The sequence below is a fragment of the Oryctolagus cuniculus genome, chromosome 10 (assembly GCF_964237555.1).
Source record: "Oryctolagus cuniculus chromosome 10, mOryCun1.1, whole genome shotgun sequence".
Taxonomy (NCBI): Eukaryota; Metazoa; Chordata; class Mammalia; order Lagomorpha; family Leporidae; genus Oryctolagus; species Oryctolagus cuniculus.
In genome coordinates, this window is record NC_091441.1 from 41,523,215 (window position 1) to 41,549,071 (window position 25,857).

Below are 25,857 nucleotides of genomic sequence, written 5' to 3' on the forward strand. Positions count from 1 at the left end.
CACACACAGTACATGTGTTCACTTCTGAACACTTTTCCTGGCAGACAAAAGGGCCCATTTTTGGTCATTTTGCTTATGAGAAAATATTTTGGTTATGAGGTAACAAGGGCTGCATTATAGACCTTTATCTTGCCATCTGCTAAGAGCCAGATTGGGGTCTTCAACCATCTTCCACAGAAACACTGGCTGTGGTCCCAGATTCCCTGTAATCGCCCGAGCTCACCTTCTAAGAATCGCTCTTCAACTCCGCTCAGCACTTCTCTGTTCTGGTTTTAATGTTCTGTTGAAATCCTGCTATTAATCTGACGATCTCTCCCCATGATAACAGTGGGTGGCCAGGATTTCCAAGTTAAAAAGAGCATGATTCTGTGTTTTCAGTTTAGTCAATTTGCATAATCTCTCTCCAATCTTACATTTTCTCTTTGCAATCAATAATTAATTCCATTTTCACTGTGGTTCCTGGGATGACAGAGTAGTGATTTGGTTCCTTGCTGTCCAAGGTAATTTGAACAACCCAATCACCTCTCCTCCTTCTAGGAAAGTTGTACAGGTTAGAAAACAGCAGCCACGTAGGCTGGCTGCTGCCTGGCCTCAGCTGGACATTTGGTGCTGTGAACTGAGCCAAGAAATGAGATGGTAAAGGGAACAGCATTCCAGGAATCCTGAGATACTCCTCAGCTGCTCTGAAGTTCCCACTGTCTTCCTGCTTTAGGTGTTACATGCTACAATATGGTTCCTAAGACACTCCCATAGCAGGTCAATATACGTGAATTACAATGCAGACCGGCCAAGTGTATACAGCTAGCCCTCTGCACACTTAGTGAATTACAGAGGTGATTACTTATTGCTGAGGAAGATGCTTCAAGGCAACTTGGGAAAACTGTCAACTTGGAAACTCAGTCTTTCCAAAGCAAGGCCTGCTTCTAGGTAAGCTTAGGGGGTCAGTCCATGGAATCTGCTCCGGAATCCTGCATCCACCACAGTCAGAACAAGAACACTGTGTCAGGAAACAGTACCTGAGGGCAGGGCATGCTGGTCCAAGACTGGCAAGCTCAGGGGCGCACTGCTTTGGTCACACACACACACACATACACACACACACACGGAGCTAACGGCAATTTAGAGATGCAATGGTCTAGAACTGCACTGGCCATATATACATGGTCACTAGCTACATGCAGCTTTGCAGCGACTGAAATGTAGTTAGTCTGAACTGAGAAAGGCTTGCAGTACAAAATAGCTCACTGATTGTAGCCACCCTTCCATTTGTGTGGGAGACTGGTCCCAGAGTTCCCTGTGGATGCTCAAGTCCTTTATGAGACAGTGCAGTATTTGTACACAGGCAATGCATATCCTCCTATATGTTCCCATTCACTTGTTCAGTCCCCAAATGCCCATAACGGCCAGGGCTGGGCTGCAGCCCTGAACCCAATGACTTGAGCTCTCACTGCTGCCTCCCTGGGTCTGCACTGACAGGAAGCTGGTCAGAAGCCAGAGCCAGGAATCAAACCACAGTACACTGATGTGTGATGCAGGCATCTTCACCCCTGGCTAAATGCCCACTCCCTTGCATATAATTCAAATCATCTCTAGATTACTTATAATACCTAACATAATGTGAATGCTGTATGTAAATGGTTCTGCTATATTGTTTAGAGAATAATGACAAGGGAAAAAAAAGCCTGTAAATGTGCAATACAAACACTATCTCTCCTCTACCCCTCCTCCTCCATATATTTTCAATCTAGTTAGTTAACACCATGGTGCAGAACCCAGATACAGAAGGCTGACAGTATGCTGATATATTAATATTTGGGGCATACTGTATTAAAGGACATGTGTCATTAAGAGAAACTTCTAATATGTGGCTTCTAGAGTATTTAAAATTTCCTATGTAGCTCATACTCTATTTCTATTGGACCAGAAATATTATATATTTTACATAAACTTTTATGTAAACCATCACTTAACTCCTTTGGAGGCAAACTATTGTGTGATAATGGCAAAAAAATCCACCAATGGGGCCAGCACTGTAGTCCCGCTGGTTAAGCCACTGCCTGAAGCACTGGCATCAAGGTGCTGGTTTGAGTCCCGGCAGCTCTACTTCTACCTGGCTTCCTGCTTTTGTGCCGGGAAAGCAGCAAAAGATGGTCCAAATGCTTGGGCGCCTGAACCCATGTGGGAGATCCAGATGAAGCTCTTGGCTTCAGCCTGGCCCAGTGGGTAGAGAACCAGAGGAGGGAAGATCTCTCTCTGTCTCTCCCTCTCTGGCTGTAACTCTTTCAAGTGAATAAATAAATCATTTTTTTTTAAAGAGTTAGTATACTTAGTACAACACTTGTGGGGAGCAACTCGGACTATACTGTTACTGGAATTAAGACTTATTCTATGCATCTGCTCTCCCACAATGTGGCGCTGGGAGAGGAGCGTACAGCTTCTACACAGCTGCCTCTCACCAACTTGACAAGCTGCAGGAGCTGATCTTGCTCCTGACTGGAGGAGAGCAGCGTGCTTGGCGTGTGGGTAGCAGAGTTGGGATTGGCGGAAGAGGACTATAAAGGAGGAGAGAGACAACATGCACCAGGAACATCTAAGGGGAACATCTATCTGAAGGAACACCTGTGCAGCCCCTGAGAGAGCCGGCCGGCGGTGTGCCGCTCCCCTGTGGAAGTGGGGAATGTGGCAGGGGGAACCGCCCTTCCACGGAGGTGGAAGGGACGGCAGCCAACCCGGGAAGAACCAGCAGCAAACCCGGGGAGGGCCGAGCAGATGAAAGAACAACGCAGGGTCCTGTGTCGTTCCTCCACGAAGACGGGGAGCGACAAACTATTTTTTCTTTTTCTTTTCTTTTCTTTTTTTTTTTTTTTTTTTAAGATTTATTCATTCAAAAGGCAGAGTTACAGAGAGGCAGAAGTCTTCCATCCACTGGTTCACTCGCTAAATGGCCACAGTGGCTGGAGCTGTGCCGATCTCAAGCCAGAAGCCAGGAGTTTCTTCCAGGTGAAAGGACCAAATGACTTGGGCCATCTTCCACTGCCTTCCCAGGCCATAGCCGAGAGCTGGATTGGAAGTGGAGCAGCCGGGACTTGAACCGGTGCCCATATGGGATGCTGGCACTGTAGGTGGTGGCTTTACCCACCATGCCACAGCGCTGGCCCCAGTGCTGGAACCTTTAAAAGGTGAGGTCCAGTGGGAAGTGATTAGCCTTTAAGAGAAGTTAGTGCTTTTTTCATGGGAGTGTATTCTCCATGAGAAAGCTGTTACAAGGAAGTTGGCACCTCCCCCTGATTCTCTCTTATTTTCCATCTCACCATGTGACCTCCTTCTCTACATGCCACTGTGATGCCATCCACACCAAGACCCTCACCACAGGCAAGCAGAGCAGCCCCCATGCTCCTGGAGCTGCAGAAATGTGAGTCAAATAAATCTCTTTTCATTATAAAGCACTCATCTTCAGGTATCTTCTTTTATCAACACAGAAGGACTAAAGCAAATGAAAAGTCCCCAAATAGCAAAATCAGGCAAATCTGGTGATGAAGAATGAACAGAAAGGTTCTTAGGGATACATAAAAGCAGGTCTACAGGTCCCAGAATCTCTGAAGATCGGGTAAAATTCTGGGTGTGTGTGTGTGTGTGTGTGTACACACTGCGTAATAAGAAAAGGCTCTGTAGCTCTCACTACGTATCAGAGGGTCCAGCATCCAAATAAGCACTGCTGCTGACTTATGTATTTACACGGCAAGTCTTTGAAGTCAGCACGTAGTTATGAGCCCACTACAGTGCACGTCTGTTAACTTTAAGGATCTTCACAGTGTGGTCTTCGCCACAGCTGGCAAAGTGTAACCAGTCAGCATCGTCTTCACTCTGTTCACATTTTCCACTGCAGTTCTTCCAGCTTAACTTTCTGACAGCAAGCGTATGACTTTGGCTGAAAACAAAGAAAAACCATGAAATCAATGTGTTATAACCACAGAATATTTTACTAGGTGTCACTACTTGTTAATTTGATGACTACGGGGCTGGTGTTGTGGCACAATGGGTTAAACTGCTGCTTGTTCTCAGCTCCTAGCCCAGCCCTACCCACTGCAGGCACCAGTGGGATGAACCAGCGGGGGGAGTTTTCTTTACCTCACTTTCTCCCTGTCTCTCAGATAAAGAAATAAAAAGTACAGAAAAAGGTGAAAGATTTCATAAACGGCACAGGAAAGAAGTCTGCGTCTTCAGTGTGACCTCTAACAGCAGGACCTGGGCCGAGACAACCACACCACTGCTCCCCGTCTCCCCAAGACCCTACCTGGAATGCTACCATGCAGATTCGTAATAGCTCTCTACAGAAGTGCAATAGCCTCTACAAATCCAACCTACAACTGAACACACTCAAGCCAAAAAGCAGTAAAGTGAACGATCTAAGTAGATTTCAAGGCAGTCAACGCTGAAAACAACAGCAGAGCACAAGAACTGACACTTTGAGATTCTGAGAGATCCTGTCACCAGATATCCTCTCAAGATACATAGCTAAGAATGAAGTATAACCTTGAAGTAATGAAGCACATTTTAAACATCTGCCCACCAGGACACACACAACCAAATGAGGTCCCTTCCAAGTGGTCACCCTGGAAGGTTCTAACAAGGCTGCTGTGCCACAGGTTGTCAGAAGTTCTTGTAAAGGAAATGCTTCCATATCATGCAGACTATGACATGAGTGCTCTCAGTGAGAACTCACCTTCGTTGGAGGATGAATTTGATTTTTTTTCTAAAATATTTCTATTCAATTATTTGAAAGGCAGAGATAGAGATAGAGATAGAGACAGAGACAGAGAGAGAAGGAGAGACAGAGGTTCTCTCCCCAAATGGCCATGATGGCCAGGGCTGGGCCAGGTCAAAGCCAGGAGCCAGGAGCTTCTTCTAGGTCTCCCACGTGGATACAGGGGCAAGGACAAATTTGATTTTTAAAAATATTTATTTCATTTATTTGAAAGGCAGAGTGACAGAGAAAGGAGAGATAGACAGAGAGATCTTCCACAAGCCAGTTTACTCCTCAAATGGCCGTAACAGCCAGCCCTGGGTCAGGCCGAAGCCAGGAGCCTGGAACTCCATCCTGATGTCCTGCATGGGTGTCAGGGCCCAAGTACATGGCCATCTTCCAGGGAGCATGGTAGGAAACTGAGCAGTGGGGACCTGAACCAGCACCTTGATATGGGATGCTGGCAACACAGGTGGCAGTGTAACCCTCTGCGCCAAATTCTGTACCTGCCTCCTTCCTGTGCTTTCTAAGGGACTACTGCTGGGGCCCAGATGGAAGTAATCAGGGTACCAGGTTAGGCAGCAAGCTCTGTGGACAGGCAGAGTAAAACGAGGACAGGAGAAGGCAGAGGAGCAGGAAAAAAAAAAGATTTCAAGTGCCTGGAATATGAAATTTCATTGTATTTCTTCCTCTTCAGCAAGCCAATAGAATGAACCATTTCAACAGCTAAACTCAGCACCACAAGGTGGGAAAGAAGGGAGGAGTACAACAGCAGAATCTAAACAATTATAAGAAGCACTAATGTGTTAGGTAAATACGGAGACAAGCTCCACCAGAGGACATATCTTTCAAAAGATGTGGCCTCACAAATTCCTTTCCCATTAAGCTTTTCACCCTTGAACTGTATTTTAAATGGTATGGATAAATGAAGGTTGAAGAAAATATAATACCTACTGGTATTAGTGACTTTGGTAGGTTTAGATATCTTTAAAAAGTAGATTAAAAATGACCCCTGTGGGACCAGCGTTGCGGTGCAGCAGATTAAGCTGCTGCCTGCAAAGCCAGCATCCCATAGTGGAGCACCGGTTCCAGTCCTGGCTGCTCTGCTTTCTGTCCAACTTCCTGCTAATGTGCCTGGGAAAGCAGCGGAAGATGGCCTAAGTGCTTGTACCTCTGCCACCCACATGGGAGATCCAGATGGAGCTCAGGCTCCTGGCTTCGGCCTGGCCCAGTCCCAGCTCTTGGAGCCATATGGGGAGTGAGCCAGCAGTTGGAAGATCTCTCTCCCTAACTGCCTTTCAAGTAAAAAATTATCTTTAAAAAAAAGATCCCTGCTAAGTGGGTGGGGGTGGGGGGAGGCTGTAAACAGCAGGTGCTCTACCTATGCTCACATGGCAAAGGCCTGTGCCCACGGTATGGAGCCTACAGAGCACTTGCTGTGCTTGAAAGTCAGTCCCAGGGCTTTGAGGGCCACACAGCAATTTGAACTGTTACTGAGGGGAAGTGCTCAGACACAAGGAAACAAGCACCATCTGTGATATAATATAATATATATAAAATATATTATATCCTCAAAGAGTTGTATTATAATTATGTCTAAGTGCACCCAAAAGATGTATCATTCTTGGGTGCTTTTTAAAAGTTCATAAGTTTCCAAAAAAGTGAAGTGAAATTAACTTCAAGATGCAACGACTTTGAACTTCTCTTGACTATTGAGGAACAGGATTTTTTTGTGCAAATTGTTGAACTCTTTACTTAGTACAGAGTTGGTCTTCTGTACATGAAGTTAATAAAAAATGGATCTTAGTGGAGAATGGGACTGGGAATGGGAGAGGGAGGAGGTGGAGGAAGAGGAGTGGGAGTGGGAGTGGGAGGGCGGGTACGCTGGGAAGAATCCTCTATTCCTAAAGTTGTATTTATGAAATGCATGAAGTCTGTATTCCTTAAATAAAAGGTTTCTTTGGGGGAAAAAAATCATGAGTTTTTAAAAAAAGGAAATATATATATTAACAACAATATATATATTATATAACATACCAAAGCATGATCTGTAAAACACTTCAAAACATCACAAACCTTTTAAATTCAACTTTATTAATTAATTAATCAAATTCCAAAACACACCATTATGAAAGCCACTTTCTTCTCAAATCTCTCTGTTGCTTGTAAGAACAGTATTATGTAAACAAGCAACGTGGCCAAGTGAACTTCTAAAAACCAAAATAACATACTAACAAACATCACTTTCAAGTGGTACTAACACAGTACCACTCAGTAGTAAGTATCCCAGAGGGAGATTTCTGCTCCTCTCTGTGAAAATGAGACATAAAATCTGTCATGAAACATTTTTATCTAATCTGATGAGAAGAAAAACAGGAAGTAAATACCTTTGACTTGTTTCTACACAGCGGGCCCAGTCATTTACTTCTGGAACTTGATCAGTCTTTTTCCAGGTGTACAAGCAAATCTTTCCACGCTCTAATCCCACGGCAACCACATACCTGTTTTTAAGGGAAGGGGAAGGCAGTGATTGATTTGGCATGGATTTTTCTCTCCATCATCACTTTAAAGTAGTTCTTACAGGGTCCCACGTGTCCCTGGCTTACAAAGGACTCTGAAGGTGTCAGCCCAGGATACGCTGCACTTGTCTTCTGTGCCCACAACAAGCCTGCTCTCTACAGAGGGTACATGCAGCTTTAGTCTTCAGCTGGCAGAGCGCAGCAGCCAGCATTCCCCTGCTATCCACAGGGACCCCTGTTCTATCAGAGATGCTTGTTACGGAGTAAGCACCACCATCTGTCTTTGGTGAAATAAGAACCTTCAGGTCACATCTGTAGGGTCTAGTTAACCATACTGAGTCCCTGAGTTCTATCAATTTAAAAATTCATATGAGAAACATAAGAAACTTTGAAAACCACAGCAATTTAGAAGCAAAGCAAACCCACAAATGAAATGGTAAGAGGACTATGCGCTGAGAAACCAAGCAGTCCTCTTAAAGAAATCAAACTGAACCCCATCCAGAGACTGACCTTTGGGAAGAGTTAAGCACCGGGCACACACTGACGGCCGTCACAGAGCCCCCTACATCCAGGACCGAGGAGCAGGGGCCAATGTGGTGTTCAACGCAGTCGTCATTGGAGTCGCAATCACCCCAGACAACCACCTAATACAGATAACACTTGTAAGCTTTCTCTTTGCAAAGATTCTAGCAATTTGCTAGAGAGTTTTGATGGCGCAAATAATACACAATATTTGCTCTGGCATTTAAAAGGGGCAGCATTCGCACTTACATATGATGTTCAACGGCTCAGAGCAGATACTGAGTCTGGGAGACCTCAACCACCTAAGTTTGGTGCAGACAGACTGTCTCAGCCCGGAGGCCAGAGGAGCATCTAGCATGCTCTTTATTCTCACAAACTAGCTGATCTGGTGGAATTCCATCAGCTGTGTCCTCAATGAGGGGCTCAGGCACCTCGGGGAAAAGTCACCAATCAAGTCTCCTTGACTCTTCCTTTATACCATCCACTATTCAGAAAATCAACTGACCTGGGCCGGCGCTGCGGCTCACTAGGCTAATCCTCCGCCTAGCGGCGCCGGCACACCAGGTTCTAGTCCCGGTCGGGGCGCCGGATTCTGTCCCGGTTGCCCCTCTTCCAGGCCAGCTCTGTGCTGTGGCCAGGGAGTGCAGTGGAGGATGGCCCAGGTGCTTGGGCCCTGCACCCCATGGGAGACCAGGAAAAGCACCTGGCTCCTGGCTCCTGCCACCGGATCAGCGCGGTGCGCCGGCCGCAGCGCGCCGGCCGCGGCGGCCATTGGAGGGTGAACCAACGGCAAAGGAAGACCTTTCTCTCTGTCTCTCTCTCTCACTGTCCACTCTGCCTGTCAAAAAAAAAAAAAAAAAAAAAAAAAGAAAATCAACTGACCTATCAAGAAGACCTAACCTTGATGATACCCCTCAAGAAATGAGGCTTCTCTGGAAAGCCCATGCCACAGGAGTATGTCATTGGTCACAAGGGAAGTAGACGACAGTTTAAAAAGGCAGGACCACACCAAGGTCCTGAGCAAAATGCTCTGCCCAAGCAAGCAGGACATGCAGTGGATGCTGCTTGGTCCACTTCATCCCAGAAATATCCCTGAAAGTCCCAGCTGGACCACCTGCTGCCAGGCCCGACTGTGAAGCGAAGAAGCAGTCCTGCTTCCTCAGCATCCAGCACAGCACAGATAAATAAATACCGGGAAAGAAGCGAGCAGGCAAACAATACAAATGTTTAACCTGACTGACCCCATGCTCATGCTTGCCTTTGGCTTCAGGGGGCCAGGAGAGGAAAGGAAATGCTAAGTTGCCTCACCACCTCTGCTCTGTAGCAAATGCTAACAAAGTTCACTTTAAATATGAAGGGGCCAGAGCTGTGATGTAATGGGTAAAGCCACTGCCTGCAATGCAGGCATCCCATACGGGGGCGGTTCGAGTCCTGGCTGCTCCACTTCTAATCCAGCTCTCTGCTAATGGTCTGGAATGGCAGTAGAAGATGGCCCAAGTCCTTGGACCCCTACACCCCCATGGGAGACCCAGAAGAAGCTCCTGGCTCCTGGCTTTGGATTGGTGCAGCTCTGGCCGTTGCGGCCATCTAGGGAGTGAACCAGCGGATGGGAGACCTTTCTCTCTGCCTCTCCTTTTCTGTGTAACTCTTGACTTTCAAATAAGTAAATAAATCTTAAATAAAAATAAAAAGAGTATGAAATCACAGGAAAGACACAGGCCAGGGGATGTTTTTCACAGAATAGAATGAAGGTCATGTCCAGGAATATAATGCTAGCTAATCTGTTTTGATAAAATCAAAGTTTGGATCACACATAGATCTGTTCTACCACTGAACAGAAATGTAATTATTCATAAGGAAAAAATGTCTGAAGTCACACAAATATTAATCAGAAAACTAAAAACGGAGGTTAAGTGCTGTGTGCAGCTGGTTAACCTGCCATCTGAGATGCCTGTACCCCGTATCAGTGCTGGTTTGAATCCTGGCTCCTCTGCTTCCCATCCAGCTTCCCGTTATGCATCTTGGGAAGCAGCAGATGCTGGCTTAAGTACATGGGCATCTGCCATCATGTGGAAGACTAGGATGGAGTTCTGGGCTCCTGGCTTCAGCCTGGCCCAGCCTGGGCTGCTGTGGGCATTTGGGGAGTGAAATAGCAAATGGAGGATCTATCTCTCTATCTTTCAGATACATGGAAATTTAAAAGTAATAAAAATCAACACTAAAAAAAAAAAACCCTAGAAATTCTTCCGCCCTTCTCCCCCACCCACCACCCTCTTAGTTTCTTGGTATCAATCCATTCCATTTACTACTCTTCTTCCACTGGGGCCATCTGATGAAAGTCATGTATCTGAGAAGTCTTCCCTTTGTATGTTTGATATTTCAGAGAAATGTACTTAGAATTTAACAAGAAAAGCCTTTTCAGTGTGTGTATATGGAAAACCTGGAAGGCAATATACATAAATTGATTTTTAAGCTGTATCATAAAGGCAGAATGTTTTTTACTCAAACATACCTGTAAAAATATTATCCCACATTTGAAAAGGGTAAGTTTAAAAACAAAATTACCTTTTTGTCCCGACTCCCAGTGAAGAAATACTTGCTATCAGGACTCCAATCACAAGACCAAATAATTCTACTGTGCACAGAAGTGATTTTGTTGGTGAAGGCAAAGAGACTGAACACTGGGTCTGAATCAAAGAAAAATGCATACACCACTCACAAAGCAGAGAAAGATTTTTTTTTTGCCCTTTTCAAAGCTCTGTGTGTTGTTTATGGTATGTCATGGGGCCCACCAATCAATGTACAGATGCTGATCTTTCCAACAACCTGGGGCCAGGCCACTGACCCCTCCAGCAGAAGGCTGAGGGCACACAGTTACTTCCCTACAGGGGGGAAGTGGTCTTTATGTCAGCTAGTCATTCTGTAGTGACGAGGGACAGCTATGTTAGAACTCAACTAAAGGTTCAATTTACACCTAGGGAAAAGCCTGAAGCAGTTTAACTATACTCAGGAAGAAGTCAAATTCTCTAATTAGCTCAGGCAAAAATATTAATGTACCACTTAACCAACATTAAAAAATAAAATTAAAAAAAAAAAGAGGGGTTGAGGGGTGGCATTGTGGTGCAGGTTAAGCCACCACTGACAATGCCCACATTCCATATTAGAGTTCCTGTTTATGTCCTGGCTATCCTGAGAAGGCAACAGATGATGGCTCAAATACTTGAATCCCTGCCACCCACGTGGAGACCCAGAGGGCGTTCCTGACTCCTGGCTTCATCCTGGCACAGCCTCAGCAGTTGTGGGCATGTGGGAAGTGAACCAGCAGATGGAAAACCTCTCTCTCTTTCTGTCACTCTTTTAAATGAATGAATGAAATCTTTAAAAAAAAAAAAAACACTCAAAATATTTTCCTTGTTATATTTAAACACAAGGTAACATCTACCCTTATATGGATAGAATGTAAAACCTAACTGCTTATGAGGAGAGTGTACCTATTAATCTATAGTCCATAAAGATGCAACAAATCAATATAGTTGTCGTTAATACTGTTTCAGCTTTTAAAGTAGTAAACAATGCATAGCAGATCCTGATACGGAAAAAACTAGTCAACACATATTGCTAAGTATGTTTTACAGTCCCTGAGCACTCTCTAAAATTTAAGAAACTAATGGACTAGAAACATCACAAGATTCAAATGTATGCAAGTCATACCAATAGAAAAATAAAAAACAGGATTAAACACCATGATATAGATACTATGTAAAATTTTTCTACGAAAAAACAACTGGGGAGGGGCAGGCGCTGTGGCATCAGTAAAACTGCCGCCTCCAGTGCTGGCATCCCATATGGGCACCGGTTTGAGTCCCGGCTGCTCCACTTCTGATCCAGCTCTTTTCTATGGCCTGGGAAAGCAGTAGAGGATGGTCCAAGGCCTTGGGCCCCCAACTCGGGTGGGAGACTTGGAAGAAGCTTCTGGCTTCGGATCGGCCCAGCTCTGGCCTTTGCAGCCAACTAGGGAGTGAACCAGAGGATGGAAGACTCTCTCTCTCTCTCTGTGTGTTTAACTCTTGACTTTCAAATAAATAAATAAATCTTTTTTAAAAAATTGGGGAATAAAAATAGGCCAGTGCTGCAACAACGTAAATCTTTTACTTCCTTGTTTTTTTCCATTTATGTCAAGATCAGAGTAGAACTTTGCCCAGGGATCAGATGAACCACAGATAAATGCCTACACACCCTTCTCCACTATCAAAGTAACAAGGGAGGGTAAGAAAGGGCTAAGGATAATGGTCTAAGTTTGGTAACTTAAAATATATTTGTAAGATTTCAGAGAGGAAAGAAACTATTCAGTCACAAGTATACATCCACCCATCTTCACTGCTCCTGCCCCATAAAATCCCATCTCACCTGAGTCATCTATGTGGTTTCGTGGCGGCATTCTACAGCCATTTGTAAAATTCAAATTTTCTACACATAGATTTTTGTTTCTTTCACTATGATGTCTGAACACCTGCTCTCCTTACTACATAATCACAGAGGTCAACCCAAAGATCACCTGCATTCAAGCCTTACAAGCAAGGCCAAGTCTTCCTCATTATCTAAGAACTTTGAAAGGCTTCACGACCAGGAGGCTCTGCTGCCCTTCACCTTGTTATCTTTCCACTTCCCTTAACCATTAGCTTCTTAATATTGATAAGCTGCTTTACCAAACTCAGCTGAGATTAAATCTTGTCTTTTCCATAAAGACCAGGTTCGATCTCTGGAAACAGCTAGTAGGAACTTGTCATTAGGTGAGAACGCCATCTGCGTGACAGTCAAACTGTGGAAAACTAAATTCTGCACCTGTTTCCAAGATGTAGTGTTCCAAAGAATGATAGCTGCATGTTCTTTCTTAGCTGCCTGTAGGACAGAGATGAAACAATGAAGTTATTTAAGAAGTAAACTGAAAATATTTTTAAAAATAATACATCATTTGTATATTTTATGTATCTGTTTAAGGGGAAAAAATTCCTAGGAGAGATCACACACAAAGGCTAACCTCTGGGAAGGAGAGAAGACTGGGATCACAAATGATGATTCACTGAGGAATGATGTCAAAATCATAACACTTCACTTTTTATAAGAAAAATATACTCAGCTATTAACAGCTTAGAGGTGCAGGCATTATGGCATAGCAGATTAAGCTGATACTTCGGACACCTGCATCCAGTATCAGTTGGCATCCCAGCTCTGCTTCTGATCCAGCTGCCTGCTAATGTGCCTAAGAAGGCAGTGGATGAGTCCAAGTACCTGGACCCCTGAACCCACCTGCATGGAGTTCTAGGCTCCTGGCTTTGTCATGGCCCAGCCCTAGCTGTTGCTTTTTTGGGGAACGCACCAGACGATGGACAACCTCCCTTTCTGTCACTCTCATCACTCAAATAAACAAGTCTTAAAAAAAAAAAAAAAAAAAAAAAAAGCTCAGGGACTTCCACTTTTGGTGAATATGAAATAACAGGAACAACCTACTCTATATTGTTCCACATCAAGGTGCCTGGGTTCAATACCCAGACCTGGCTCCCAATTCCACCTTCCCACCAATGTAGACCTGGGAGGCAGCAGTGATTGTTCAAGTAGTTGGGTTCCTGCCACCAATATAGGCGATCTGGACTGCTGACTTTCTGAGACTATCAACAAAATCAACAACTTATGGTTATCTTTCTAAAATGCCCCGCTCACCACCAAAAAAAAAAGTGGGAGATGGGAGGTAGGAGAGAGAAGACACAAATTGCCAACAAGAAAGGGACCATCATAAGGAAGTACACAGATATTAAACAAATCATAAGGAAAGTCACAAATAACTCTGTGCCAGTAAATCTGACATTTCACATGGGATTAACCTGCCTGAAAGATGCAAACTACCAACCTGAACTCAAGAAAAACTGGATAGGATAAATATCCTTATTTACTTCTACTAAAGAATGTCTATGTTGTTAGATACCATCCCACAAAGAATTAAGAATTAGTTGGCTTTACTTGAGAATTCTAACTAAAATTAAACAAAGGCAAATTCTACAAAAACCATTCAAGGAGGAGATATTTCTATGGGGCCAGCATTACTCTGGTGCCAGAATCAGATGACGCCAACAGGAGGGAAGAGAATGGCACAGCACTATCTCTCATGAATTATATTTAAAAGTTGCTAAGAAAATTTTAGCAAAGTGAATCCAGCAATACATAAAAAGATAATGCAGTATGAGGAACCAGGGATTGGTTCCAGGAATGTAAAACTAGTTTATCTTTTAAAAAACTAATCAATGTAATTCACCATATTAATAAAAATAAAGACCCAAATAAATGAGAGGCATATCTCATTCATATTTCAAAATACCCAATATTGCTAAAATTCCCCTCAAATGAACCTATAGATTCACTGTAATCTCCGTTAAAATTCCTACAGGTACTTTTGTAGAAACTTTAAGTTAAGCTGATGCTAAAATGTAAAATAAATAACCTAATATAACTAAAATCACCCCTTAAGGTAAGAAGAGAGTTGGAAAACAGTTACTTCTTAATTCCAAGGTTTCTAACAGAGTATGGTATTAGCATTATATCAAAACGATCAATGGAGGGGCCATGGCTCACTTGATTAATCCTCCGCCTGTGGTGCCGGCATCCCATATGGACACTGGGTTCTAGTCCCGGTTGTTCTTCTTCCAGTTCAGCTCTCTGCTGTGGCCTGGGAGGGCAGTGGAGGATGGCCCAAGTGCTTGGGCCCTTGCACCCGCATGGGAGACCAGGAGGAAGCACATGGCTCTTGGCTTTGGATCGGCGCAGTGCCAGCCATAGCAGCCATTGCGGGGTGAACCAACAGAAAAGGAAGACCTTTCTCTCTGTCTCTCTCACTGTCTATGACTCTACCTTTCAAAAAAAAACAAAAACAAAAACAAAAACAAAAAAAAACCAAAAACCACGATCAATGGAACAAAATAAAGCCTAGAAATAGACCCAGATGTATATAGACAGCTGACATTTTAAATTATTTTTTGGGAGGCAGAGACACAAAGAAGTGACAGGGAGCTCCTAGGCACTGTTTACCTGCCCGAATACCCAAGAAAACCGGGGTGGGGTTCAGCCTGGCCAAAGCTGGAAGCTGAGAACTCCACTGGGTCTCCCATGTGGGTGGCAGGTACCCAACTACCTGAGCCATTACCCGCTGCTTCCCAGGGTGTGCATTAGCAGGAAGCTGGCACTGTGAGCAGAACTGACTCAACCTCAGGCACCCTGATGGAATGTGGCTTTCCAAGTGGCTCTTACCAGTACCCTAAATGCCTGTCCTGACAGCTGACTTTGACAGAGGGACAAAAGGCAGTACTGCGGCAAAGGGAACACTCTCTTCAACAAATGACACTAGAACAAAGAAAAATCCAAGGGAAAGGGAACCAGCTTCAGTCTATGTTCTATGCCAAATATGAGATTTAACTGAAAATGCTTCATAGGTTAAATGTAAAACTTAAAGTCTGTGTAACTCCTGGAAGAAAACAGAAGAAAAGCCTTGTGAACCTGAGGTAGGCAAAGATCTCTTAGGTACAACATGAAGCACAAAAAACAATATGGAAAAACTGATAAATTGAGCATCAACAAAATACAAAATCTCTGCTCTTTAAATGACACCATTAGGACAATGAAAAAGGAAGCCCCTGGGAAGAATTACATATAAAGCCCATATCTAACATGGTTGTATATAGTGTACATGAGGAAACTGTCCAAACTCGGCAATAAGGGAACAATGCAATAAAAAAATGGGGAAAAGACTTAAACACATATTTTACCAAAGATGATACATGAATAGAAAATTAGACAATGAAAAGATGTTCAACATCTTTAGAGAAATTCCAGTTATAGCCACAGTAAACTATTACACAGCTACTGGAATGGATGACGTTAAAAAATCTGACCATACTAAGTGGTGGTGAGGGTGTAGAACAACTGAGAATCTGACGCTCGTGGGGCTGTATAATGTATAATCACTCTGAAAAATAGGCTGGCAGTGTCTAGAAAGTTAAGAAATATATCTACTACATCACTCAGCAGTTCCACCCACAGGTGTATGCAAGAGAAATGAAAGCACACATCTGTGTGGAGATCTGTACACTAATGTTCCTAACTGCTCTATCAGTAAAAGCCAAAACACACAAAACAACCCAGATATCCATTACTAAGTGAACAGGTAAATGGTGGTGTATCTGTTCAAGTGAGAATAAATCAGCAGTCATAAGGAATGAACTACTGATACATGCAACAACATCCCAATAATTATGACGAATGATAGAAGCCAGCCTAAAAAAGAACGTACACTCTCTGTATGGGTACTTTTTCAAAAAGTCCATGGAAAAATGTGTATTATGGAAAAACTATGCACAGAATTCAAAACTTTGGGGCACCCAAATAAGCCATCAATGAATTCTATTTTCATGAACTTTCTGAAGTGCCCTCATATGATTCCACTTACATGAAACCTGAGAAAATGCAAGCTACTCTATCGTGACAGAAAGCGGATTAGTGTCAGCAGGGAAAAGGAAGGATCGGGAAAGAGGAATCACCATCGGGCATACAAAGTTTTTGAGGGCCAAAGGATATGTTCATTATCTTGATTGCACTTATAACTTTACAGCTATAAATATTTAAAAACTTATCAAATTGCTCACTTTACACATACCATTTCTGTTAATGACACCTAAATCAAGCAGTTAAAAAATATTCATTTCAAAGGAAAATGCATATACTTGGTACAAGTAAGCCAACTTGAAAAGGGAAGAATAATCAATTACATGATTGATAGTACCTTAAGCTAAAAACAAATCAGTGGCTCAGCAGAAGCACAGCCATTTGAACTACTGAGCCACACTCTTCCCAAAGTTCTCTGTAAAAGATGGCACTCTCTGGGGCCAGTGCTGTGGCACAGTGGGTAAACCTGCCACCTGCAGTGATGGTTAGAGTCCTGGCTGCTACACTTGGCGATTCAGCTCTCTGCTATGGCCTGGGAAAGCAGTGGAAGATGGCCCAGGTCCTTGGGCCCCTGCACCCACATGGGAGACCTGGAAGAAGCTCCTGGCTTCAGATCAGTTCAGCTCCAACTACTGCAGCCAACTGGGGAGTGAACCAGTGGATGGAAGACCTCTCTCTCTGCATCTCCTTCTCTCTCTGTGTAACTTTGACTTTCAACTAAATAAATAAATCTTTTTTTTTTAAAAAAAGATAGCACTCTCATTGTCCTCCTCACAGAATCTATTAGCAGGGTATAGGGGGATGAAAGGGAAACACAGCACTGTTTCTTATAATGTCTCCCAAGGAAGATCAGCCTCCACAACAAAAGCAGGAACACAGGGGCCCATATAGATAGGCATCTCTCACCATCATATTTGAAATAAATAAATACATTTTAGAAAATACATAAAGGAATGTGTTGAGTTTTAGATCCTTCAGACAACCCTTTGTAATTTATTACGTCACCCCCAAGGATGTGTATAAATTCTGAATTTTGAGTTCAAGATCATTCTCCTGGACAAATGCAGAACCGTCCTGTGCTACAGTGGCCAGCTAATGTGGTCACCACCCTGCGTTGCCCTTGTATGGGCCAAGGGACTCTACTCACTTAGGTTTGTGCCAACAGTTTCTTAAAAAAAAATAAAAACTTTGATGGATTTCACTTCAGGCCTTTCTTCCTCATTCCCTCTGTCTCCAAGGTTTCAGTTGTTTAAAATCAAATTTTTAGATATCATTCATTTTAAGATACCTGATTAAAATAATTTTTGAGCAGGGGTATAAATCAGCTCCAATTGAGTATTTAAGAATAAAAATATGCAGCTTTGAAATAGATTTAAAATGCAAATACAAGCTTTAGAAGGGTCAGAAGGGAAAGAGAGATTGAGAAAGATTCAGAGAGAGCAGGTATCAGTAGCCTTTCACACAGAATACTGTCTCCACCACTAGCAAACTTGGAGGAGCCAGATGATCCAAATAACCTGTGACCAAGTAGAATCAAAAGGAAAATTCCCTACCTTACAAGCTGAGGCAAGCAGAGTCTTTGCATTGTTACAAGCAACAGAAAATATTTCATAACCATGTCCATATCTAAAATTTAAAGAGTAAAGAGAGAAAATGCATAATCTCTGTACATATTAGTAATAGTACCTAATCTCATGCTGCAAAATTTTACAAAGCAAAAAGGATAACATCAACCTCTCTAGCCAACATATAATTATCTTAAGGAACATTGTATTTTTGTCTAGGCAAATATTTGGGGAACAAAAACAGGGAGATAGAGAAAACATCAATTCACCAAGAGGTAATACAATTCATTCAAACGACAACAAACCATAAACCACGGACAGGTTTTAATGGGGAAACACTGACGATGACAACACAAAATTTAAAATAACAAAACTTAAAAATCTTTAAAAAAAATCTGTTGTGTCTCTACTTTTAATATTGAGATCAATAAGTAAACCTAACAAATAATATAAAAATCAATGTTTAATTTGATTTCCACCCTTATGAAGAGCCACTAAAAGATCTACAGAAGGATTAAAATGTAGGTAGGAGGAAAGCAAAGGGAAAAAAATCAAGTTGTGTGTATACTGGGGGCAGTGAATGTCCCAAGTTATGATAGAATCAGAGCTAAGCACAGTTTAACTTACAGTTTTTGAACTTCAGGCCACAAAGTATTCTGCAGAAGATGATCCTCAGTGGGAGGTTCTATAATTAATATACAGTATTTCAATTATTTTTTCTATTTCCATCCAAATGAAACAGTAAGTTCTATAGCACATACTTAGGTCAGCAGTATCAGATACCTTATTGTGTACTAGTGTTTTATCATTTCTTACCAGTAAGTAGAGAGGGTTGAAAGGCCATTGGGTGATACTCAAAACCAGTACTGGTTAACAGCTCCTCTTCATCAGGAGGCTGAGAAGCTATATCTCCTAAAGAAACACATCAACTTCAATGACTACCTCCTATACTGTTTCAATATTAAGGTCACCAGTTAGAAAGCAGTGACACTCCAAAGTGGTATAATTCAAAGCAGAGTCCGTGTGATTTCAAAGCCAAGGGTATTTCTACTACCCAGTATTTTCCAAATATGTTCCTTGCAGCATTAGTCAATATTTTAAAAATTCTTTCAATTGTCTTTTACTTAACAGTTCCCAAATATTTAAAACCATGCAACACAAGGCTAGCATGTGGCACAGCAAGTTAAGCTGCCACCTGCAATACTAGCATCCCAAGTGAGCACCACTTCAAGTCCTGGCTGTTCCACTTCAGATCTAGCTCTCTCCTACTGAGCCTGGGAAAGCAGTAGAGGATGACCTGAGTACTTGGGCACCTGCCACCCATGTGGGAGACCAGAATGGAGTTCTCACCTTCTGATTTTGGCTTGGCCCAGCCCTGGTTGTTGTGGCCATTTGGGGAGTAAAACAGAGGATGGAAGAAATCTCTCTCCCTCTCTCTGTAATTTTGCCTTTCAAATAAAATACATCTTTAAAAAAAAAACAAAACTGCACAATAGATCCTTCATGTTACCCATGTTGACACCTGTGTTTGTGTTTCATGAATCATACACTGGGAAGGGTGCACCTATTTCAGTGGTCTGTGTACACAGGTACTTATCATGAAATATTTATGGAAAATCAATGCATGTATTGCAATTATGTAAAAAAAATTGGGGGCTGGTGTTGTGGCACAGGGAGTTAAGCCTCCACCTGTTATGTTACCATCCCATACAGGCACCAGTTTGAGGCCTAGCTGCTCTACTTCCAATCCAACTCCCTGCTAATGACCTCAAAAAGCAGCAGAAGATGGCCCAAGTACTTGGGCCCCTGCATCCACATAGGAGACCTCAATGAAGCTCCTAGCTCAGCCCTACTCAGTCCTAGCTGTTGCAGCCATTTAGGGAGTGAACCAGTGGATGGAAGATCTATTTCTCCCTCTCTCTATAACTTTACCTTTCAAATAAATTAATTAATTTAAAAAATCAGCTGCATCAAACCTTAGGTATACATTTTATCTAATATATACATATTATATTGGGTTTTGAGTATCACTACAGGTTCAGTAATTTTGGAGACTAAAGACTTACCCTGAAAGACAGCTTTATTTGATAATCCCAATGCAGGGACAGTGGCTCCTTCTGGAAGATCATCATCTTGCTAGAATGAAAAGAATATGTAAGTTTTAAACACTATAAGTTACTATTACCCCAAGCACTACAAAAACATTGCACTCATAAACGCTAAGAAATAAAGACCACTTAGTGTGGATGTCTGCCTGCACCTGCACTTCCTGAACCAACAAATGCAATGTACTCTCAAGAGCTAGGCCCTACCTAACCCCAAATCCCAACCACCCATAAAGTAGGTATCCTGTTATCTATGAGCTCATCAAACCCTAACAGCTCAATGGGTTTCAGGGTCTGGCAAGGAATGCAGCAGCCTGAAAATGGAAGATTTAGAGCTCTCCTTCCAAGAGAGTATCACGGGCACAACCCTGGAATGCTCGTGTAAACACAGACATTTCCCTGGGGTCGGCACTGTGGCGCAGTAGGTTAATCCTCCGCCTGCGGTGCCAGCATCCCATATGGACGCGGGTTCGAGACCCAGCTGCTCCTCTTCCGATCCAGCTCTCTGCTATGGCCTGAAAAAGCGGAAGATTGCTCAAGTCCTTGGGCCCCTGCACTCGCATAGGAGTCTGGGAAGAAGCACCTGGCTCCTGGCTTCGGATCGGCACAGCTCCGGCCATTTGGGGAGTGAACCAACAGAAGGAAGACCTTTCTCTCTGTCTCTCCCTCTCACTGTCTGTAACTCTACCTCTCAAATAAAAACAAACAAACAACCCAGACATTTCCCCAAAACACGTAATATTTGCATCAAACATATTTTAGTAACCCAAAACTGTATTTTAAAACTTCCTAAGACTTTCAGAGTTTTCAAGTTATCCCATGTGAAGACATATGCTAAACATCAAAATGGCCACAGGCCCATTTGCTGAGAGTGTTCCATATGGGGGCCATAACTAGACACAAACATGAGCAATGTCGATTTAAATCACTATCAACAAAGCATGCTTTATCTCAGACACGAAGAAAAATAAAAAGCATGAAAAAGAGTGATAGGCAGCATTCCTATATGCCTATCCCAACACCTAGAATGGGAGTAAAACCCCAAGGAGAGCAAGATTCTGCAGGATTCCTGTATCTTGGGTCACAGAACTGAGGAGTACCTAGACCATTCCTTTCAAAGAATCCTATAAAATCTCATTTCAATCCCCAGAACTGAAGAGATCCCAAAATTATCTGCCCCCTCCCCATATGTCCAACCATCATTCTCATTCCCATTGTCTTTATTAGAAACAAAGAGAACAGAATCCTTTTTTAAAAAAGGCCTGACAGTGTCTTGAACTCATTTGTTAAACAAATTTCTGATTTCAACATTTAAACAACTAAATATCACAGGGCACACAAAAAGTTTGTCAAACAAATAACAGCTGATATGCTTCCCTTTCTAACCTTATAATACACCTGCAGGTTGACATACAAATTTTTTACATTCAAAATAATTTGACCAATTTAAATAAAACATTGGGGGGGAATACTCACATTGCAAAGTACTTGATTCAGTGATTGTCCTGTAATGATACAAAAATTTTCCACAAAATTCCGAGGTGCAGAAAAAACTCTAAGAACTTTTTCATCTGCTCCAGACACAAACTGAAACCGATTAATCATTGTCAAACATTTCAGGTCATAACCATGTATCTGAGGCCTTGCAATTTCATGCCAAGTCACCTAGGTATTAAAAAAAGTTTAAAAAAAAAAGGAACACTTTTAAAAACTCAAATTATTTTCATTTAGCAAAACATGAGATGCAAACTTACTACTATGAAGCTATGATCACAAGGCAAATTCATTCATAAACAACTAGGCAGTATCAGCATCAAATCACTAAGATTCATGGGAAACCACTCCAAATCATTTGACTTGGTTTTTAGTTGACTATAGGTGTTTCTACAAATGTGCTCAACTTCATTCATCTGAATCTATCATGTATTATCAAAGCAGTAATGTCAGCATCAAATCTCATTAGCTCTCACGGACTGAGCCATAGCCAACGCTGCGAAATTTTGTCTAATACTAAGGCCGAGGATCCTGGTTTTCTCTACCACACAGGAGCTCAATGGCTTACTAGCAATAAAGCTTTATGGTGATTGTTTTGACCACAAGACACAGCACTTTAACAGGAAACAGACATGCATCCATTTTGACAAAAAACATCTGAATTACTGTTCGCATTATACAAAGAGTAGGTGTTATGTTTAAGTTTTTAAGAAAATGCCAAACTACTGCCCAGAATGGCTGTCATTTTGCATTCCCACTAGCAATGTCTGAAAGCTGTGGTTATCCTGCATCCTTACTGGCACTGCTTATTGTCAGTATTTGTTACTGTACCCTCTGTAAGGTAAATACTTGTTACTGCACCCTTGTCCAAGGTTTTCCTGCTGCCACTCTCCATGTGCTCACAAAGGCATTTTAAAGAGCCAGTAGGATGGCATTTTACCTGAGATTCACCTTTTCTCTTCCAGGGAGCAAAAAGTCGTGTTGTCTGATCAGTACCGACGGTGACAATAAATTCTCCTTCTGGATCCCACACTAGGTCCTGGACACCATCAAAGTGTCCCGAAATGACAATCTCTGGAGTCCACTCCCTCTGCAATGAAAGTTCATGACACATATCAAAATAATCAGACTCCACCACTCAAAATAAAGTACTCATGTCCAACAGCAAGACTGAATGAAGCCTCCTAGCAAGATGAAAAGCTAAGTATACAAGATGGGACCATAAAACATTAGGGTCATTTTCCAATCAACCGTAAGAAAACATAGATATTCCCAAATACATTATATCCTTTAAAAAAAAAACCTTGAGGCCAGCATTGTGGCACAGATGGTTGATCTGCCGCCTGCAATGCAAGCATCCCATATGGACAGTGGTTTGATACCTGGCTGTTCTACTTCTGATCCAGCTCCCTGTTGATGCACCTGGGAAAGCAGTGGAAGATGGCCCAAGTTCTTGGGCCCCTGTACCCATGTGGGAGACCTGGAGGGAGCTCCTGGCTCCTTACTTCTGCCTGGCCCAGCCCTAGCCATTGTGGCAATTTGGGGAGTGAACCAGTGGATGGAAGATCTCTCTGTCTCTCCTCTCTCTCTGTAACTTTGCCTTTCAGGTGAATAAAGTGGATCTTTAAAATAAATAAAGCAGAACCTTGTGAAGTTCCCTTCGTTCATCTGAATGTCTCTTAGCAGCCAGACATGATTTCAGCCTTGCATATTTTGATGAACTGTTCTGTAAAACAGTGTTACAATAACAGCACCCACCTCATTGGGCTGTCGGGAAGATTAAATCAGTTTATACTCAAAGTATACAGAAGAATGTCAGCAAATACTAAGTACTATGTATTTGTTAAACTAAACACTAAAGAAAAAGTGCTGTGTAAAATGAGTCAGCTGACTGAGTGTGGACCAATGGCTTTCCTTATTAAATAAAATGAGTTACAGGTGTAAAGGACTAAAGGTTAAATCAAACCTAGTTGGTCCAGGGGCCAGCACTGTGGCATAGCAGGTAAAGCCGCCGCCTGCAGTGCCGGCATCCCATATGGGTGCCGGTTCATGACCTGGCTGCTCCACTTACAATCCAGCTCCCTGCTGATGGTCTGGGAAAACAGGAAAGACGGCCTAAGTCCTTGGGCCCCTGTACCCACATGGGAGACCAGGAAGAAGCTCATCGGTGCAGTTCTGGCCCTTGCGGCCAATTGGGGAGTGAACCAGCAGATGGAAGACCTCTCTCTCTCTCTCTCTCTCTCTCTGCCTTTCTGTGTAACTCTGACTTTCAAATAAATAAATAAATCTTTAAAAAAAAAATAACTTAGTTGGTCCACCTACAAAGGAGCCTGCAAAAGCAACCACATAAACAATCAATGACAGCAAAATACAGAAAACTTGCCTGGTTCACAGAGTATCTTTTTGAACAACCTTGGGTGGTGGCAAAGCTTAACCTTTAAGGGCCAGTGTTGTGGTACAGCAAGTTAAGCCACCACTTTTGATGCCAGCATCCCATATCAAAGCTCCAGTTAGACTTCTTCTTCTGCTTTGTTTTCTTTTTTTAAAAAATAATTTATTTTACTTATTTGAAAGGCAGAGTTATCGAGAGGTGGGGGAGAGACAGAGAGATCTTCCATCCACTGGTTTACTCCCCAGATGGCCATAATGGCCCAGGGGTTGGCCAGGTTGAAGCTAGGAGGCAGGAGCTTCCTCTGGTCTCTCACGTGGGTGCAGGGACCCCAGCACTTGGGTTGTCCTCTGCTGCTTTCCCAGGTGCACTAGCAAGGAGCTGGATGGGAAGTGGAGCAACCAAGAGTCGAATCACTGCCCATCTGGGATGCTGAAACTGCAGGCGGTGGCTTTACTGGCTAGGCCACCACACCAGTCCCCTTGTTCTGCTTCTGACCCAGTTACCTGATATTGCTCCTGGGAAAGCAGCAGATGATGGCCAAGGTGCTTGGGCCCCCAGCTTTGACCTGATCCAGCCCCAGCTATTGTAGCCATTTGGGGAATGAACCAGCAGATGGAGGATCAATCACTCTCTCTCTCTCTCTCACTCTCTACGTGTATCTCTCCCTCTCTCTCTGTCATCCTGCCTTTCAAATAAATAAATAAAACTTCAAAATAAAAAATTTTGACCTTTAGAGGAGAACCACATTTGTATGAATAGTGAACAGATCATTCAATGCCAAGTCTGATGAATACAGTCAGTGATTAAACTATGCTATTTCTGGCCAAAAGAAAATAAAAGGGCTGTTTCAAAGAAATCATATTAATTTCCTCTGTGACACAAAAACTATTCTAAAATTAGCATTAAAGGGCATTTACAAAAAGTTCTGAGCAATGCAGAGCACGTTTGGACTAATAATAGTTCGCCACCATAACAGTACTAAAGGGCAATCCTTGCTTTTTAAAAACAAGTCTTGCTGGGCTCCAATTTATCAACAAAATTTGAGAATGCTTTCTTGTCACATGTTGTCAGCTAACATCAAGCCCTGTTGGCAATATCAGGACCAACGGGAAGATCTCAGAAGAGTCAGATGCCAAGCTGAAGGAGATTGTATGTAACAAACTTCTTGGCAGGATTTGAAGCTTAAACTCATATGGATTCACATCAAATACTGGTTTGGTTTGATTGTTTCTTCTAGTAAAATCAATTCCATTTGTAAACGGAATACTCTCATACTCCTCATGTACAGAAGTCATGTTAAAAATAAAAGTTCCATGTTGCTTGGTGAAAAAAAAAAAAAAAAAACCAGTCTTGACTGTAACAAATGTATCCCTTGGGTGAGGGATGTTGACAGTGGGGAAGGCTACATGCACACAGCCGTGAGGTTATGTGGCACTCTCTGTACTTTGTGCTCATTTGGTTATTATCCTAAAACTGCTCTAAAAACGTCTACTTATAAATCAAATCACATCAATACTTGCTAAGTCAAATTATAAGCACAATTAAAGCAAAATTCTTTCTCCTTATTCATCTGATGCTTTTTTTCTATTAAGGCCTACAAAGACGACCTGAATTAAAGAAACAAAATTTATCTTTACAAATATTTGTTACTCTAAAAATATCATAGCTAATGACTGATTGGTTCATTTGACAGTGGAAATAATCTTGAAGGTCAAGTCCAATAGGAGGACACAAGAGAAAGAGTAACCTACCCGCAAAATTTAACAAGTCACAACCTTACAGGTGAAATGACTTCCACAAAGACTACAAACTAAGTTATGGAACTCTATGAAGTGTGACTTTTTAAAGCCATCAGATGCACATTCAGAATCTGCTGAGCCACATTTCATTCAATGTTCTTATTTCTTTAATTTATAAAACATCCATTATGTGTCAGGCCATGGTTTTCGTACTATACGAATATTAACTCAGTATCACTTGATACTTCAACAATAGTGCAAAAGTAAATACTTTTAGAAAAGCTTCGTTT

At 42.4% G+C, this 25,857-nt stretch overlaps 1 protein-coding gene across 7 annotated transcripts in view; it reads right to left on the minus strand.

Annotated features, from left to right (window-relative positions):
* Positions 1–3,452: 3,452 nt before the first annotated feature.
* ELP2 (elongator acetyltransferase complex subunit 2) overlaps positions 3,453–25,857 on the minus strand; it is a 41,351-nt gene continuing 18,946 nt past the window's right edge. For 6 of the 7 annotated variants that reach the window (XM_070050273.1, XM_070050274.1, XM_008261210.4 and 3 more), the window contains 11 exons: positions 22,377–22,526; positions 21,419–21,607; positions 19,904–19,973; positions 18,654–18,749; positions 18,465–18,522; positions 17,826–17,898; positions 12,492–12,684; positions 10,351–10,472; positions 7,774–7,907; positions 7,132–7,245; positions 3,453–3,928 (listed from right to left, as the gene is read on the minus strand). In XM_070050273.1, the coding sequence (XP_069906374.1) occupies positions 3,775–3,928; positions 7,132–7,245; positions 7,774–7,907; positions 10,351–10,472; positions 12,492–12,684; positions 17,826–17,898; positions 18,465–18,522; positions 18,654–18,749; positions 19,904–19,973; positions 21,419–21,607; positions 22,377–22,526 (1,353 nt within the window). In that variant the 3' untranslated portion in view covers positions 3,453–3,774. The remainder of the gene's footprint in view (positions 3,929–7,131; positions 7,246–7,773; positions 7,908–10,350; positions 10,473–12,491; positions 12,685–17,825; positions 17,899–18,464; positions 18,523–18,653; positions 18,750–19,903; positions 19,974–21,418; positions 21,608–22,376; positions 22,527–25,857) is intronic. The other variant, XR_011379350.1, reaches the window with a different exon arrangement.